Here is an 18,669-nt window from a genome sequence, read left to right as displayed (position 1 = left end):
ATGAGCTGTATGCCAAAATCATCAGTATTTAAACAATAAAAGACCTGAAATATTTCAGTTGTGCATGTGATCAAATGAATCTAAAATATATATAAGTTTAATTTTTATCAGTGTTTTCAACCACATAATGTTTATTTTAGGTGTTCGATACATTAGCCTACATTATGGAAAATAACTGAACTTTTTTTTTATTCACAATATGCTAATTTTTTGAGAAATGCAGTGACAATCAATAGTTTTTAATCAATTAACCCCCAACCCATATTAAAAGACCCCCATCATGGGGCGAAGGAGGGGGATAAGGCTTTAATTTTAGACCAATGTGGAGTAAAAGACCCCCATCATGGGGCGAAGGAGGGGGATAAGGCTTTAATTGTTGAAAACGATTGATTTTGCACCTTTAACAAAACAGAAAAGAGTAATTTTCGCCATAGCTGTTATGAAACAAACAACACTACACAAAAAACACTTATTTCATAATTTTTTTCATCACACAGTCTTTAAAATTTCATGAGCTGTTATGATACAAATAGGCTACACTAAAAACACTTATTTCCAATCTTTGCAGTGACTTGAATAAATCCGCGTGTGGGCAGCACTGCCGTTTGCAGATGTAAATGTTAGTCGGTGGGTGGCGCTATCTCATGATCGAGCTCACTATATGGTAACCACAGCAGTGTTTGTGATCTCAATTCCTTAGAGCAATGACAAGTGGGTGGTACTGTAACGGAGAACAAAAAAAGATGCAGACATAATGCAACAACAACCCAAGGATGAATATGAAAAGCTTTTCATTGTATCCTATATACCTTGCTTGCAATGATTTCCTAAGGAAGTTAAAAGTTAATAATGGGCATTAAAAACAACGGCAATTTACAGAACGGCTCGCGAGGAATTATTTAATTCAAGGACTTTTTGAATTTCCGTAAACAGAAATCAAATATTCACCTTTAGCATACTCACCGGATCACCAAGTTCTCCAAGAACATAAAGCACGGCACGCGAAATCTTTTCCAAGTGAAGTCAGCTTTTTTGCGTAAAAAATAGTTTTTGTTCTTGTTTTTTTTTAATGAATGGAAACTTCTTGTGGATGACGCGTTGAGATATTTTAATTGAACTTGTTCATTCAGAATATGAAGAATCAAACAGGATACTGTGAAACAACAGGCAGTGAGCGGTTCATGGTAAGTCGGCTAGGTGACTAAGTACTTCTGTGTGGCTGTAAGTACCGTAATATGCATCATTTGTTAGGTCAGCTGTATTCCATTATGACTACATATGATTCATATTGAGTTGAATATTAAATACAAGTAATTTCTGCATGTAGGCTATATATTTATTTACAGATGACGAACGTTCAAATGGGTCCCGTGTTCAAGGGTCACGCAGCGCAGAAGGAGCGTCTCCCGCCCGAGGGCGATTCCCATGCAGCACCTTGGACAGGGTTCGCGGGCTCCCTTCCGACACCCCTCACTAACTCTCTTCTACGGTCAAAATGGTCCAAGGAATCGTTAAATGATTACCCCCCTGAATACAACTCCATCAAGTCCACTGGGACGAAAAGAGAGACGTCATTCGACACAGGACATTTGTGCAAAAAGTGCATCTCTCATTTCAATGTCTTCAAAAGGGAAGCGTTAAAACAAATAATTGACGGAAATCTTTCTACCAAAGTAAGTGTATTTATTATATCATCAATTTGCGTATATTTAAATGCACTTCTATGCATTTAGAGCTGAAAAAAAAACAAAAACAAACAAACAAAAAAACAACAACAACGTTTTCTTGCGTGGTATTTAGTGGACTGCTACATGCGTGTCCACACCTTCGGTCAGAGTCTGTCTCGTATTTCAATTACATGTGAGGCGCATGTTTTTTCCCCCTTCCCCTGAAACGAGTTTAAATCGATTAGCTTTTGCAGTTGGTCTGTGATTCATGTGACACTCGTCTAGTCTTGATTACACTGGATGGAATATAGGGTATAATGGGTGGGATATGAAAACTCAGTTCCTACTGAGAACAATACAGTAAATGACACTATAATGTGATCAGCTGGGACAGAGATGAGATTTGCGGATGGCATGTGTCTCAGTATTTGGTGGTGGGAGAAACAGATTAGTGGAGAACTAGTTTTTTCCCCAGTAAACTCAAAATCTCTTAATATTTATAATAATATTTCAGATGGATTGAGCACTTACTTTATTTAAGATAAAGATAGGATGGGACTATCAGGGTTATTGTAGACAACTAAAACTGAAAGTAAAATTAAAACCATTAAAAACTATTTTGTTACTTGAAATAAAATAAACGTTAACTGAAATAATTTTTTTTATTTTAGCTAGTTGCATACATATCTCATATCTCAACATATCTCATTTTAATTTAGTTTCACGTATTGGTGTACTAAAAAAACAAAATCTAAAAATGAAATACAAATTAATAAAAAACCATATATATATATAAATTTTCTTTAAGTATAAAAAATATGTGATTATAAATAAAGTTTCTGATATGTTCTAATGAGTTAACTTTCACCAACAACATCTCTTTTTTCTGTGCCTCAGGATCCCAAAGTTTTCATTCATCTTTATGAGAGCATGAAACCACCTGCTAGTACTGTAGATGCCTGGGGCAATGTGGACGGATACTGTGGTGTCTGCTACACTCACTTTAGCCAGCTGAAGCAGGAGGCTATCCGCACGATCCTCACCCAGGACCGGGCCATATGGGCTCCACCTACCACTGCCAACTTCCCATCCACAAGCCTGAACTTAGGCTCACAAACGCTCCCCAGAACCTCAAGCCACCGATCTGTTGTCTCAGACCCCCATCAGAGGCCCAGCAATGCAGCACCGGATTGCTGGATAAAAGGACATCAACATTTGGAGGCTCTGTGGCCCCTGTCTTCATGCAAAGGAAACAATTTGATGTCTCAAAAGGTAGGCCAATTTTTTATTTTATTTTATTTAGATGTAATAACATATTGCACACAGCAAAACCAAATACAGAAACACGCTTCAATTACGCACAACACAACCAAATAAGGAAACACGCTGCAAATACTTGCAACACAATAAAATACAGAAATGCGCTGCAAATACTTGCAACACAACGAAATATACTGCAAATTCACACAATGTGACCAAATACAGAAACACGCTGCAAATACTCGCAAGAAACCAAATATAGAAACGCGAGTATTTGTAGCACATGTTGTCAAACTGATGAAGATATTCTTTTAATTTGCTGGTGCTTTTTCTATTTGCATATGTTTTCTTAAGTTACATAAGTGTTGGTTATGCCCAAAAATAAAAATTCACTTAATCACCCTCGTGTTGTTCAAAACCCATATTACTTTCTTACTTGTGTGGAATACAAAGGAAGATTAAAAGTGTTACAGTGATTTCACCCATAAAATGAAAGTTATTTGGGTTCAGTATTTTTTTGGAGCCTCTTGACTTTCATTGTGCAGAAAAAAACTTCAAATTATATTCGTTTGTGTTCCACAGAATAATCATACAAGTCTGATATGTCATGACGGTGAGTGAATAATGATACAATTTTCAATTTTGGGTGAACCTTCACGTTAATATAATACTAAACATACATTACCATTAAAAAGTCTTTTTTTTGTTGTTGTTTTTTTAATCAAGAAATGTATACATTCAACAATGACATGCATTTGATAAAATTGACAGTAAAGACATCTGCATTGTTACAAAAAAAATTCTATTTCAAATGAATGTTGTTCTTTTGAAATCTTTACTCATCAAAGAATAAGAATATTATTATAATAATAATAAATGTTTCTTGAGCATTAAATCAGCATATAGATTATAGCATATAGATTGATTTCTGAAGGATCATGTGACACTGGAGTAATGACTACTGAAAATTCAGCTTTACAATCACAGTTATAAATTACATTTTAAAACAGAAAATGCAATAATATTTCAAAATATGTTTACCATATTTTTTAAGCAACAAGTAAATGCATCTTACAGAACTTTAAAACACTTATTTTAAAAATCCAAACAGTCTTACAGAACTTTTCATCGGTAGTGTATGTATTCCTTTTCCAAATAATTCTAGCAATGAAAGAAGCACTTCCTCTGTTGTTCATATTTTATGTCCAGTACATCATCCATGTGCATAATGTAAGAGTATATAAATTAAATATGTATAGCTGTGACTGCTCACTAGGACTCACCAGGACACATGTGTGCCATCATATGATACACAGCCCTCTAGTTGGCCTTGATTAGATCCAGAGGCAGCAGATACAGGACCACATTTTATCCATGCCACAGAGAACCTTGTCAGAAAAAAAGAAGCTTGATCAATATCACTGTAATATTTAATGACCAGTGAAATATTCATACAGAGCGCCCGTAAATACAGATGAAATGAGAACGCATTATGGAAGTGAGCCAGAGAGTGAACATCTCAGAAAACTCCATCAGCACTCAGTACCAGATCTTTATATGATGGCAGAGTCCATTAGTACAGCTGCATTTCATTACACAAACATACAAGGTGGACTCACTCAGTCCTTGGAGTGGAATTAAAAAAAAAAAAAAATTAATGCATGGAGTAAAAGCAGAAGAGATGCATTTTGTAGGTTTTTATTTGGAATAGCAAACAGACACCACCGATATGCATGCTTTTATGGAAAGCGTAATGGTGGAAATAAGATGTGCACATAATTAAATCTTAGATTCTCTGTGGACGACAGAGAAGTGAGAGAAAGAGAGCAGAGATAGGGAAAGGAATAACAGCAGGGCCAATATTGCCATCTCTGCCCGAGGGATGCTCCCAGTGCTAATTGGCGTTACATTCTGCCAATGGAGGGGAGCAAAGAGGGGGCTCCTATTTCGCATGGCTGGATTGAAGCATTGATGAGACATAAAGGCAGAGAGAAACTCAGGATATGCTGATGACTGCAGCCAAGGGATGGTTTCTCAAACAGAGGCAAAGAAATGCAGTCTGTATTTTTTTCTGCTGAGAAGAGGTTAAATTTTGTACTGTAGTATGACTTATACCGTCAGTGCCTGCAGCCTCAGGCATTCATTGCCTGTATGCTGAGACACGTATAAAATTAGGTTCTTGACTTCATCTGCACGTATGACTCAGCTTGTAGTGGCATTCACTAATAATAGTGTCTGACTGCAGTGCAGTAAACACACTCATGTTCAGGGTGTAGTGTTCACACTGGCATATTTTTTAAATCAACATCAGAAAGACATTCAATTAAAGTTTATTGAACTGTATAAACATATTGCCTGTCTAATTTAGTGTGTAGTTTACCCAGAATAGTTCACCCAGAAATGAATATACCCAAAGTAAAGCCATCCAAGATGTTGATGAGTTTGCTTCTTCATTGTAACAGATTTAGAGAAATTTGGCAATGGATCCTCTGCAATGAATGGGTGCCGCCAGAATGAGTCCAAACAGCTCACAATAATCCACAAGCAATCAATGTGACTCCAGTCCATCAATTAACATCTTGTGAAATGAAAATATGTGTGCTTGTAATAAACAAATTCATCAATAAGATGTTTTTAACTTTAAACCACTGCTTCTAGTTAAAATATACATTTTCTATCCATAATATTGCTTTCTGTAGTGAAAAAGTTGCCTTGTCTGAATCAGGAGAGAATGAGGATCAATCACAGTTTACAAGCACAAACAGTCCAAAACAGTTCTGAACAAATATGTCGGTAGATTTTGATGTGAGAGAGATGATGGACATTTCACTGGAGGAAGTGTTATTATGGATTATGGACTCCTATTATAGCCAGAAGTGATGGATTAAACGCCTTAATGGTGAATTTATTTCTTACAAACACACAGCTTTTCACTTCACAAGACATTATTTGTTGTACTGGAATCATGTGAGTTGCTTCTGGATCATTGTGATGTTTTTATCAGCTGTTTGGACTCTCATTCTGACGGCACCCATTCACTGCAGAGGATCCATTGGTGAGCAAGTGATGTAATGCTAAATTTCTTAAAATCGGTTCTGATAAAGAAACAAACTCATCTACATCTTGGATGGCCTGAGGTTGAAAAAAATGCACCAGCTTCAGTCATTTATTCCTTTAATTACTCAGATTGACAATATCAGTGAAAATAAATCTTTCTCAGTCCTCCCAGAGTCCTTTGCATGCAGGGAAGGTGAATGAGAAGGAAAATGTGACGTCTAGAGCACTATGCAACTACGGCGCCACACAGCCAACGCGTTCTTCCAGTATGTCCTCTCTGCTACCTGCAGGAACAAATGCTGCCTTGTCTTTCTTTGTCAGGTAATATGTTCTGACCAGGAAAAAATAACTAAAGTTGTGACATAGAAAACAAAGAAATGCTTTTGTAATTCTGTCAAATCACTGAACATTCACAGGGCAGCACAAAAGTTGAATGTAATGGTTAGAAGAGCAAGGCACTTCTCAGAGAGCAGTGCTTCCCAACGCATGACAAACTTCAGTAGTCTTCTGCAGAAATCTCCTCCTCCAACACCAGCAAGCATTTTTCAAGCTGCAAGTAAGAGTAAAGAAAACCCTGGGATGGGGAAGGTATGGCTTAAATGTTCACTACAAATGTTAATTTTTGAATGTTTGCTACTATAGGCCACCAAAATGTTTGGATGCTTATATTATTAAGTGATATATTGTTATATTATGGTCGTTTTTAATTTGCCATTAAATTAGTAATAGTCAGAATTCTTCAGTTTTTTTTTTTAATTCTTTAAGGTGCACTCAGTAAATTGATTTATATTCTGCTATTATATAAATGTTTTGTTAAGTTTTCATTTACTGATTGTAGAAATATGCAAGCCTGAGAAAGAAATATGGAAGAGTATAGGTTTAAAAACACACTGCAGGAAATAAAGAAATTGCAAGGTATAAAGTCACATTATGAAATATTGTGTCTGATTATGAGAGATACAGTTGCTAATTATGAGAAATATAGAGTAAGATTTATACTAGCATGCAAATGCTAGAATAACTAGAATTAATAACTAGAATAACACTACCATGCAAATGTCTTGGGGTCAGGAAGAATTTATAATGTTTTTGAAATGAGTCTCCTATGCTCACTAAGGCTGCACTTATTTGATCAAAATACAGTAAAGGCAATAATAATGTGAAATATTATTACAATTTAAAGTAACTGTTTTGTATTTTAATATCCTTAGAAATAGAAACTTCAAAAGAAAAGTATTTTTTAAAATAGAAATGTTTTGAAATATTATATTAGTCTTTGCAATAACTTTTGATAAGTTTTATTCATCTTCATGCATCTAAAAAAAAAAAAAAATCGTACAAACTTTTGAATGGTAGTGTGCCTATTTTATTTTCTCAGTGGTGGATTACATCTTCCATGGTAAAAATAATAATAATAATAATAATAATTCTCTGTTTACATACATCCGTTATTTAGTATTTAGTTAGCAAGATGAAGTGAGTATTTGACTGGTCATGGGATGTTAACATGGCAGCTACCATAACCTCCATGAAATATTAAACTACTTTATTAAGGTACTGTTATGACTGGAGTATTCATCATTTAAATGTTTTCTTTGTGTACCATTTTCTGAATAAGGAAAAATGTTCCTTCCTTACATACCACACCTCTGATCAGATGATTCAGGTATCATTCAGTCTGTCCTTGTGATGTGGCTGCTTTCTTGCTGCCTCACGATTTAGAGAAGCTGCTCATACTGTAACCTCTGAATGTGATGTTAATGGCCTTCCCATTCCATCGCACCACCTCCTTGAGGAAGGGAAATCAATTTAGTTTAATTGTAGATTGCCCTGACTTCACTCTCCATAGTTCACACTGATGGGACTCGTCTTGAGTTTCAAATTATATGGCTCTCAGGGTAGCACCTGGTAGCTAGATCGCACTCAGCACTGCATATCCAGCAACTGTAGCAGTCAGAGATAATGGATTCTTAAATAATTCATTTTGTGTAAATATGATTTGACAGACTCAGGACAGAGAAGATAATATCAGTGGACAAATGCATTAGATATCAGACAAAGCATTAACCTAAACCTGGTTTAGATGTATGTTCAGTGACTTCATAGAAAGTGGGATATTTTAAGTCTTAAATATTACTGTTTAAGTCTTAAATATTACAGTCCTATTTATATGAAATATCCAGTTAGTATATTGTTTTGGTTTTGTTCCCACCAATTCTAGGTCAAAGTGATGCTGCGAGTGTGTTCAGTTCCTATGTCTGACCCGTCTCAGTCCTACTCTTTCAAACTGGACTTGCACAAGAAACAGATCACAGTGCTGAATCAGAGGCTGACTGCTGGAACTACAGTGTCCTCAAAGACTTTCACCTTTGATGCTGCCTTTGGCCCTGATTCAACCCAGGTCAGGGGCACTGCTTTATTATTTCTGTCTTATGATGTGAAAACTGATCTGTCTACTGTCTGGAGCCCATCTGAGTCATAAAATCCAAACATCCGCAACACTCTCAGATTTGGTCACATTTGAGTGCAGATATACGATATCTGGATATTCTGATCCAGTACAATTAACTGAGCTGATTTCACTCATTGTTAGATGCACATTTGGATAAATAATTCCACATCCCAGGAGACAGATTCCATGTGAAAGGTCCTAGAAATGTACAAGTAATTACAGTTCAACTGACAAATGATGAAACAGTGTTGTCATAAAAAAATCAAGTTGAAGTATTATTTTTCAGGCAGACGTTTGTGAGAACAGCTTGTGTGAAGTGCTCCAGTCTGTGCTTGCAGGAGCTGATGGTTGCATCCTAAGCTTTGGACAAACCAATGTGGGTAAGTGGGGGATCTTTTTTATCTTTTTAAAATCTTTTTTAAACCTATAAAGAGTGACCTATGAAAAAAATAAAAGAAAATTATATATATATATATTGATATATGTCTTTTATGGCTCATATGTTCAGATTTAGTGAGATTATGGCACTCACACTTGCATGTGTGTGTTTTGTGTTTTGTATCATATTTGACACATCAGACTTTTATGGCTCATATGTTCAGATTTAGTGAGATTATGGCACTCACACTTGAAAAAATTTTTTATATAGCTCCTCCATTTTATTCAGAGGCCCAAACTGGACAAAAACATGCAATTTGGCACTGTTGTTGTTATTTATATGGCCAAAAAGTAACATGAAGGTCTGATAGCTTGTAACGTAAATCAATTAGATATGTATATTAAACTACTTAGATAAAATGCTATAACAGTTGTCTCTTTCCCAATAAAATGTCTTAGTAGATTATATATGATAGGATGCTTAGTTTTGATGCTCTGTAGTTTTAATTGTAGGATTGTTTTACTTAGAGTAAAAAAAGGTAAATGCAACTTAGTATCTTCCTAGTATGACTTTATACATCTCACAGTGTAGCTTAATATCTTGCATTATGATATTTAATCTCATAAATGTAAACCTTATTTCTCAAGTTTGACTATTCATAGCGCACAGTGTGACTTTATATGCTGCAGCCTGACTTTATTTTATTTTAAACTTCATTTCACAATTATCTTTTCATCAAACAGGCTTCCGTAGCTTTGCGTCTCCATAGCTTTGAGCCTCTCAATGAATGCGGATTAAACGTTGTTCCTTCAAGGGACGGCATAGAGGCTACACAGTGTGTCATCACAGGTCATTTACCTTTAAGGTTATTAATTGTTATCCACCCAAAATCATGACAAGAGTCTCTACATGGCATTTGGAGTATGACATCATTCTCTATTAGCTAGATTGAATTACCCAGCCTCCAAGTCGGCCCTTGGCTCCCAGCCAGACATCATAAATCTTTTAAACCGGCCCATGCCTGACTGCCAGTAAAGTGCTTTACATTTAATTGGTAGTGACATTGCCACAACAATTTTTACACCCCAGTTTGTAAAGTAATTAGCATATTTCAGTATGTGATTTTTTTTTTCATCTAAAATACTGTTTATTCTTGGTTGGGGTTGCCAAATGGGGTTTTGTTATTTAAAAAAACATAGCATTCTCACTTAATTTTTTTTCGGTTTACAGGAATGTCTTACACAATGATTGGCCATGATAGTTCCACTCAAAGCCTTGGAGTCATTCCCTGTGCTATATCGTGGCTTTTCAAGCTCATTAACAGGAAGAAAGACAAGACATGGGCAAACATCTCAGTTTCCGTGTCAGCTGTAGAGGTCTGTGGGGAAAACAATGCCATCAGAGATTTACTCTCTGATGTTGACACGGGCAACTGCAAGATGAACTATAAACCAGATGCTTACTTCAGAGAGGACTCCGTCTATGAGGCAAGTGTCGATCACACTTCATTTGTTCTAATATCTGGACATTAATTTCCATTTATTTGTGCATCACTTTTCATATTGCTCTAAATATTGTACCAAAGAAGCTTTGCAAAAAATAGTGCATTACAACCTGAGGGCACAGTTACTTGGAAAATTTCCCTACAAAGTTAGTTGGATGATGGAAAAGCCTCAGCTGAGTTTAAATTCAAGCCTATGCAATGCTCATGGATCATTTAAAGGAATATTCCAGTTACATCACACGTTATGCACAATCCACAGCAACTGTGGCCTAATGTTGATGACTTTAACAAATTATTTCTAATCATTGTTAGTTTTTTTTAAACAGCATAAGTTAGGCCCATATAATCGAAATTAACAGGGTAAATTTTTGTTCCATTTAAAGCATCATTTTTACAGTTATTTTAGGTTTTTGGTGGTCCATTGTCATGGCCATTGAAAAATTGTTTGTAATACAGAATTATTCAAAGGAAATCAGGTTAACACACATAGACTTTGCATCTTTGGCTATACTGTATTGAAAAGTGAGCATTTTAAAGTTTTGTGGATTGGTCCATTCACTTCCATTGTAACCCAGAATTTTTGCTTTTTATAATAAAAAGAAGGACAAGGGCCACAAATTAATTTTGTGATAATCTAATCAACTTTATGCCACAAATGCTGTTGATTGAGCTTAATTTATACAGAACCCAGAATATTCCTTAAAACAACTTTTTGCATGAAATTGGTATAATAAATATTCATGAGCAATCAATACAAATTTTATACATACTCATTGATATGTTAATTGAGACATTCCCACTTACTTGAGAGTCTCATTATTGAATTTTGCTATCTTAATTCCAGCTTTCCAACCACAGTGTACTAAATGCTCCAACTCCAGAAAGAGCAGCTTTCCTACTAGATGCAGCTCTTGCATCTCGCAGTGGGATGGTGGACAGTGGAGGGAGACCACCACATTGTTGTCACATGTTCTTCACCCTCTATGTTCGCCAACAGGACATAGGAAGCAGCACCAAATACGGGAGTGAGTTCAGTTGCTTTTTCATGGCTCTAATATAGAGATATGTATGAGCAGATTCTCAGTACAGATCTTGATATACAAAGGCCAATTAGATGACATTTCTCACACAATACTGATCCAGGAGAGTGAGATTTCATGCTTGTTTCTGTTTTTAGCATATTAAAAATGGCTGTTTTGCATTTATGATATAACTATATACTTTCCTCAGTGAATGTGGATCAAAGCAAGCTGAGCCTGATTGATTTAGGGAGCTGTGTGGGGGAAAGGGAAGAAAGCAACTGTGGAGTCTGCCTCGCTGAGCTTGGAAACTTTATCACAGCCAATCTTAACAGGCATAATAACGCCCCTAATAGGTATGACTATGTATATCTCACTTATAAACATAGAAAATTACTAATAGTATATGAAAATAAAGCACAGTAGTTTAATTAAGTAAAAAGCAATTAAGTAAATTTAATTATCAGTGATAATTTCTTCATTACAGGGGAAGTAGATTAGCAATGCTTTTGCAAGACTCTCTGAACAATGTCAACTGCTCCACCACAATTATTGCCCATATATCCACCTTGTCTGAAGACCTTACAGAAAGCCTTTGTACGATGCAGACTGTGACTCGGATGCGAAGTCAGAAAAAGAAGATAAGGGTATGCTTATAGACATGCTCACCAGTTTTCAGGTTCTGTTCATTTAGACCTTGCTTTACGTTTTATATAAATCCTATATATCTCATATAAGTTATAACATCTCCGTTTATTTATTTTTTGAATTATGGACATGTTCTCCACTTTTCAGTTCTGTGAATTTAAGCTAAGTTTTTCATTTTTGCATTTTTTTCTTCAGAAATCTTCCTCAAGCTCGCCTGGAGGAAGAAGCTTAGGCAACGAGAGGAAATTTAATAATTCCACTAAGCTAAGATTCCAATCTACAGGGACACTGGATCAAGATCTCTCCTCTCCTGGTTTCTCGAGTGATCCAGCATTTTACCCTGGGAGTGATAAGTCTTGTGATACCATTAGCTCTGTGGATCCTTCTGGCCTTGTAGATAAAGAAGTTACAAATAGAAGCAGAGAGATTTTGCCTATTATTCCATCTTTACTCAAGAGCAAATTGGAGTCCAAGAAGCTCTCGCTGATGAAGTTTTGTGAAATCTCTCCACCAGTTGCCAATCGCATAAAGCAGATATCAAAAGAAAAGGCTAAAGAAGAGTCAACACCTACAATATTGCAAGATGAATCAAATTTTGAGTGTCTGAAGTGCAACACATTTGCAGAACTCCAGAATCGACTGGGAAACATAGATGGAACAGAGTTGGATCAATGCAAAGATCAAGAAGTGAACACTATGAGCAAATCACCTCACTTAAGCCAAACCGAGAAGCAGTCCAATTCATTGGACATTCAAGCATCAAACAACAGAGATTCCAATAGCACCAGACAAGGAAACTCCTCAAAAACATTTGTGATAATTCACAACAGTGAAGAAATTCCAAGTACCGCCAATTGTCCGCCACAGTTAGATGTCGTCAAACCGATCGATCCCATGCTGTCTAGCCAATCTCCAGGCAAATCTAAGCTTTATAATAAAATAATGAATGTGATGCCCACTGCACTATCTTTGAAATTGGAAGACCAAAGTAAAATGAGATTATTGGATGATTCCACAGTGCAATCTGAGACACGAATTTCTCCCATCGGCAAGAGTTGGCAGAGATCTACCTCATCCTCTTCTTTTTCATCATCGCTGTCTTCTAGTTTGAGCTCCCCACCGGCTGTTTCTGCCTTTTTGAATGGAGACATTACACATTGTACAGGAAAAAAACAGAGAGAGATGCGGGCCACCATCACTGTGACTGTTCAGAAGCCCCTGGATCTTAATGGAGATGATGAGCTTGTGTATACCGTGGTTGAGGAGGTAACAATAAATGGGGCCACTGAGCAAGGAAAGGCACAAATATTAAGTATTCATGAGTCACACTCTCTCCAGGCTCTAACGCCAGGAAATCAGTCTGTCAGGATTATCGGCAGCATAGGTGAAGAACAAACAGCAAATTATTATAGTTCCAACTCTAATGCACAGACTTCAGAGAATGAAGTCTCCACGGCCTCATCAGATGCAGCTGTAAAACACACAAAAATCAATGCACATATTGACAAGGTAAGTGACTTCACTGATTTGAAAAACCTGCCGCAGCATGATACTTGGTCTGAGGTGCCCCTGACTGAAGATGTGAAGGAGATACCTAAAGGAGCCATTGTTAAACTTGACCCTCCCTGTGAGGTCTCCAAGTCTAGAAAATATGCTTGTGAAATTAAACCTGAGCAGAGCTGGATGTGCCTAAACAGCAAGAAAGACGTCAAGGATGTCCCTCACATGAAAACAGAACAAAAGAACCAACATAATCCAAGAGAAACTTACGAAAAGAAACAGTATACCAAGACAGACAGTCTTGTGGAATGGACCAAAGACAATATGCCATCAACATCAACAAATGGTCCCAATCTCAAGAGAAAAGAGACAAAAGAAGAATCTGGAATAGCCGGATGTGCAATGCTAAACCTGGCTACTGAAACTAAAACCAACACTAAATCTCATTTTGAGGAGAGCAGCAAGTTGTTTAATGTAAAACTGAAAGCATTATCCGGCAGGAGCCAAACTTGGGATCATAGTAAGAGCAGGCGCTCGACAGGAAGCTTGGAAGGTAATTCTAGCTCAAGACTTAAAAGCAAATTCCTTGAAGAGACGGCTTTCATCGATATGGCTCCGAAAGGGCTTTTAGATGAAGATTACATTTCAGGTCAAGCCAGCCCTCTAGGTTTTAAAGAAGACTTTGAGGACTTTGTTAGATGTCGAGCTAGTCAGAGTCTCGGAAGGGTTCCACAGTTCTTCCCAATGCATGATGCCAATGATGCAACCCGGCCATCTGAAAACGGTCACTCTAAGAGCACATCAGTTAATAAATTCATGCCCAGTTCAAAGATCCACAAGATACCAATCTTGTCCCCCAAACCAACTAGACACTCAATCAACAGGAGCTCAAGCTTTTCTCCTAACGGAGCACCTGTCAGCCAAAGCTGCTGGTCAACACTCTCCCTATCCCGAAGTCAAGACAACAGTGGTTTGAAGTCACCCGGTGCAGTCCGGAAAGGAAGAGCTGAGCTTTTAAGAAGCAGTAGAGACTCGCTTTCTGCTTTTAGTCAAGGTGGGTCTGATTTAGATGAATGTGAGGAACTGGGGACGATGAAACCTTTCGTTCACGCATTGCCGTCCCCATATAGCCGGATCACAGCTCCACGGACACCACACCATTGCAGCGGCCATGCCAGCGATACCACCAGTGTTCTCAGTGGAGAGCTGCCTCCTGCCATGTGTAAAACGGCTTTACTCTATAACAGGAGCAGTATGGTCAGTAGCGGCTATGACAGCATGCTTAGAGACAGTGAAGCTACAATCAGCAGCAGTTCAACGCACAACTCCATAAGTGATCAGAGCTGCTCGCTCGGTGCTGCTAAAGGCATGAGAAGTACCAAGAAAAGAACCAACATAGGTAAGGAAGTTTTTTAAATCAATGCATAGTGGCATAAAAAACAATATGGTTTTCACTTGTCTTTGTCCACAGGGTCCAGTCTAAGACGTCCATCCCAAGAAAACCTCCTGTCGCTGAAGAGATCCGTCAGTGGGCCTAAAACGCACCGGGTGGATCGGGGTGGTTCCGACTCTTATGAAATTAAAGTCTATGAGATTGATAATGTAGATGGCGTACAGAAGAGAGGTGGGGCAGGGAACAAGGTGAGGTTCAAAATGTGTCAATGAAAAAAATCGTCTGTCTGTCTGCTTTGTATTTAATTTACAAACTGCTGTCTTTGTATGGTCCATTAAATTGGTAGTGCTTGAATCAACTCTTGCAGTTTTCTGAATTGCTTAGACACAAAACTCTGTTATTTAGCCAGTTAACCTGACTTGCAACACTGTTTTCTAAAAGTAAAGGCTGGGATATCTTACACGGCTTTCATCTAGATTTTTACCCCGATTTGCAATCTGTAGGAGAGCATTAGTTGCCACTCTCAAAGCAGTCAGAATTTAGGTGCGTGTTTGTTTATAATGATTTTAAAAGTCATGTAGTGTATAGTGTATTTCAGCCTTAAGACTAATTTCTCAAAACTTAAAACCATTGATTTTTATTTCTTTTTTAAAACTCTGACCCAAACTAGATACAAAATATACTGATTCAGAATAAATGTGATTTTACATTGTTTTTACATATTTTTTTTCTATTTCTGAAAAATATGCAACTTTTTGATGAAAATTTATGAAATATTTTGCATTATTTTGTTTTTCAAATGTGTTATTTGTATAGTTTTCGTTCAACAATTTATTTATGTTTTCATCCAACAATGTATACATTCAGGAATTTTTGACAATGTTGTATTCTCTTATATACAATGATTCAAATACAGTTCTTTTTTAAAGTAGTAAAGATACTTTTTCTCAAATGGTCCATAATTTAATCAAAACAATATTGTTATCACAAAACCAAAACTGTATGTTCAGGAATGTATGTTTTTTTGTGTTTGTGTTCTTATTTTTCACTTAAGTTTATGTAGTATTATTATGTTGCAGAGTAAAATGTAAAGTTGCACATTCATTGTAGTAAGCGGCCATGATCGTATTGTTTTAAATAAATTTCACAGTGTGTAATTCAGTGTATCTGTGTATTTGATGGCTTTGTGGGTCAAGATTTGAATTAGACTGAAGATAGCTGAATACAGTGTTTGTTTTAAAAGACTGTATATCTAAAAAACTAATATTACTTTAATATAAAAACCTGTGGTGTAATGGTAGGCCAAATGCTAATCTCAGGTGACTCACTTTTTATATGGAGGCAAACTTACATTTTGTCATCCACATTTTCAGGGTATAGTCCTCTTTAGTGCAAAGCTGAAATTCCTGGAGCATCGACAGCAGAGAATAGCAGAGGTGAGGCTCAAGTATAATGCTCTCAGGCGAGAGTTGGAACATACCAAGCATCATCTGATGTTGGACCCTGGAAAATGGACCCGCAAATGTAAGGGTTAATATGTTTGCTTATTTACATTAAGTAAATTTAAGCACTACAGTAGGATAGAAAACTATAGGGTTGTTTATGATTCTGCTTAAAGCCCATACTGTGTCCTATCAATAATTACTATGCTATTTGTGTGATGTATTTTGCAGTTGACTTATGGCAAACGTTTGAGGTAGACTCCCTGGAGCACTTAGAGGCTTTGGAGCAAGTCACTCAGCGGCTAGAGCGTCATGTTAACCTCTGTAAAGCGCATGTCTTGATGGTCACCAGCTTTGACGTTACACCCAAGTGCAGACAAAAGTTGCGGCATCGGCCCACGGTAGATCATGCAGCGTTCGTAGGAATATAGCATGTCAAGATCTTACATGATCACTTTTACCTGTTATGCAATATATTATATGATATGCGTGTAAATTTACGGAGCCACTTGGGGGACATTGTGACGGAAAAAATAGGAAGGGAGGAAGAATATTCTTGTGGTCTCTACCCCAAGAAACTTCATTCCCACAAAATTTTGCTAGCAAATGCAAAGTTTCTAGGGGGAATACAAAAGGATTGAAATATAATTTTTTCTTCCTTCTCATTTTATTTACCTTCATGTCACTCGAGGGGCTCCTTACAAATCCTCTAACCATCTGAAAATGCAGTGATGCTGATCATGCTTTACTTGAAATCTAATTTGCTGTCAATGTTTGTATGGTTAGCTTTAGCATTGAGAAGATCAAAACAACATAATGGATTGCAGAATACTGTCTGAACTTGGAAGCACTGTTAAGGGCTTTTCTGACTTGAAATTGTTAACCCAGGGTAGTTTTCTTTTTCACTGCTCAAATTTTAATTCTGGATAGTCAGGGTTCAAGATTTCACTTTGCACATTTGTAAATCCTTTGTAAATGATGTTCTTATGCATATTTAACACAAGTAGGCTATAGCATGCAATGAGCATGTGAGCTATATAACTGCTTGTCCATCTGTAAAAAATGTTTAACATTTAATCTGTATCTTTCTCAAGCATTATTTTGTTTGCAATTTATCTATTGTTAAACAACATTCTAGCACCTTATTGTTTTACACAGTATTGGGCTTCATTTTGCAAATTTAAACCTATTCCTTTTCAAAATGACTGGTGTGAAATAAAAAATAATTAAGCCAGGGTTACAAAAATGTCCTTTATTTGGGGATACAGTTTCCTCAATAAAAGCAACTTTTACTGAGAGTCACCTTCAAGGTGATAAAAACACTGTAAAGAAGTCATTTTTAACACCAAGTGTATATTTTGTTGCTCTAAGAGCACATCATTTGCAAGTCAATTTTATTGTAAATTTATTGTAGATGCCTTTGATCCTTACTTGTTTGCGCTAATAAAAGGTTATTATGCATTTTGTATTTTGTGTTGTATTTAAATAATTATTTTACTGAAATTGTAGTTAATTATTTACAAAATTAATACCCACTGTAATCATCAGATTACTGATGATTACTTATTAATTACTAATTTCTTAAAAAAAAAATAGACATTAAATCCGTGGTTCGTTTTTCACAGAGGATTACTAAAACATTCAGACATATTGCAGTGAGACTACTGATCAGCTCATCGTGCTGTCATAACACATATTACCCGGCTGAGATGAAATGCAGAGTTCACAGATGGTACAACAGAATAAAAAACTACCTTATTATAAAGTCAGAGACAGTTCAGACTGCAGCAGCCCACCGTAATGACTCCAAGTTTCAAGGGTTGCGTTACTTTCTGCTCCAATTCCTACATATCTAAACGTCCATTTCACGTTTGTCCCCAAAGCTGTAATGTCAGCCCATAGTTTATTTATATTTTGGGGAAAGAGTTCTGAAAATATTTTGAATAGCTTTGCATATGAAGCTGATGGATTACTGAACACTGTTGTTGTTGTTGTTGATTATGAGTGATTCATAATGACTGAAAGAGATAGTCTGATGAGTTCACACTGCTTATTATAACATTATTAGATATTATTTGGTTTTGTTGATGAAGACTGCTCAGTCATTTATTTAAAATGCAAGTAAGATTTTTAAAAGATGTTTATAAAAACACAGGCCTAGTGTGCACCTGACAAGACTAAATATAAATTGCATTAAGGCCTAATTTATCATGTATGCAGTTATATTTCTCATACATTCTGTGGGTAAATAGAAAGTGATAATTGAGACACCTGAATGTGTTTTAAATTGAACAGGAGCCTTATGTCAAATTTTCTCTCTCCCAAATACATTTCAGTGCCCCACATGA

At 36.5% G+C, this 18,669-nt stretch overlaps 1 protein-coding gene across 3 annotated transcripts; it reads left to right on the top strand.

Moving 5' to 3' along the window:
* The first annotated feature begins 504 nt into the window (after positions 1-504).
* Positions 505-17,782, top strand: LOC109047163 (kinesin-like protein KIF26B). Of its 3 annotated transcripts, none has more exons than XM_042777975.1 (15): positions 505-1,184; positions 1,347-1,673; positions 2,565-2,939; positions 6,148-6,305; positions 6,401-6,572; positions 8,206-8,385; positions 8,723-8,816; positions 10,046-10,300; positions 11,156-11,344; positions 11,550-11,694; positions 11,826-11,985; positions 12,182-14,885; positions 14,958-15,127; positions 16,253-16,403; positions 16,553-17,782. In XM_042777975.1, exons 1-15 carry the CDS (start codon positions 1,134-1,136, stop codon positions 16,750-16,752), a joined length of 5,331 nt encoding a protein of 1,776 aa, XP_042633909.1. In that variant the 5' UTR covers positions 505-1,133; the 3' UTR covers positions 16,753-17,782. The 3 variants fall into 3 exon arrangements, with proteins under 3 accessions (XP_042633909.1, XP_042633910.1, XP_042633911.1); XM_042777976.1 differs by having other exon boundaries at positions 10,046-10,305; positions 11,161-11,344; XM_042777977.1 differs by having other exon boundaries at positions 1,046-1,184; positions 1,328-1,673.
* The last annotated feature ends 887 nt before the right edge of the window (positions 17,783-18,669 follow it).

The sequence above is a fragment of the Cyprinus carpio genome, chromosome A20 (genome assembly GCF_018340385.1).
Source record: "Cyprinus carpio isolate SPL01 chromosome A20, ASM1834038v1, whole genome shotgun sequence".
NCBI lineage: Eukaryota > Metazoa > Chordata > Actinopteri > Cypriniformes > Cyprinidae > Cyprinus > Cyprinus carpio.
The sequence above is the reverse complement of the archived record's forward strand: the minus strand, read 5'-3'. Positions and strand labels throughout refer to the sequence as shown.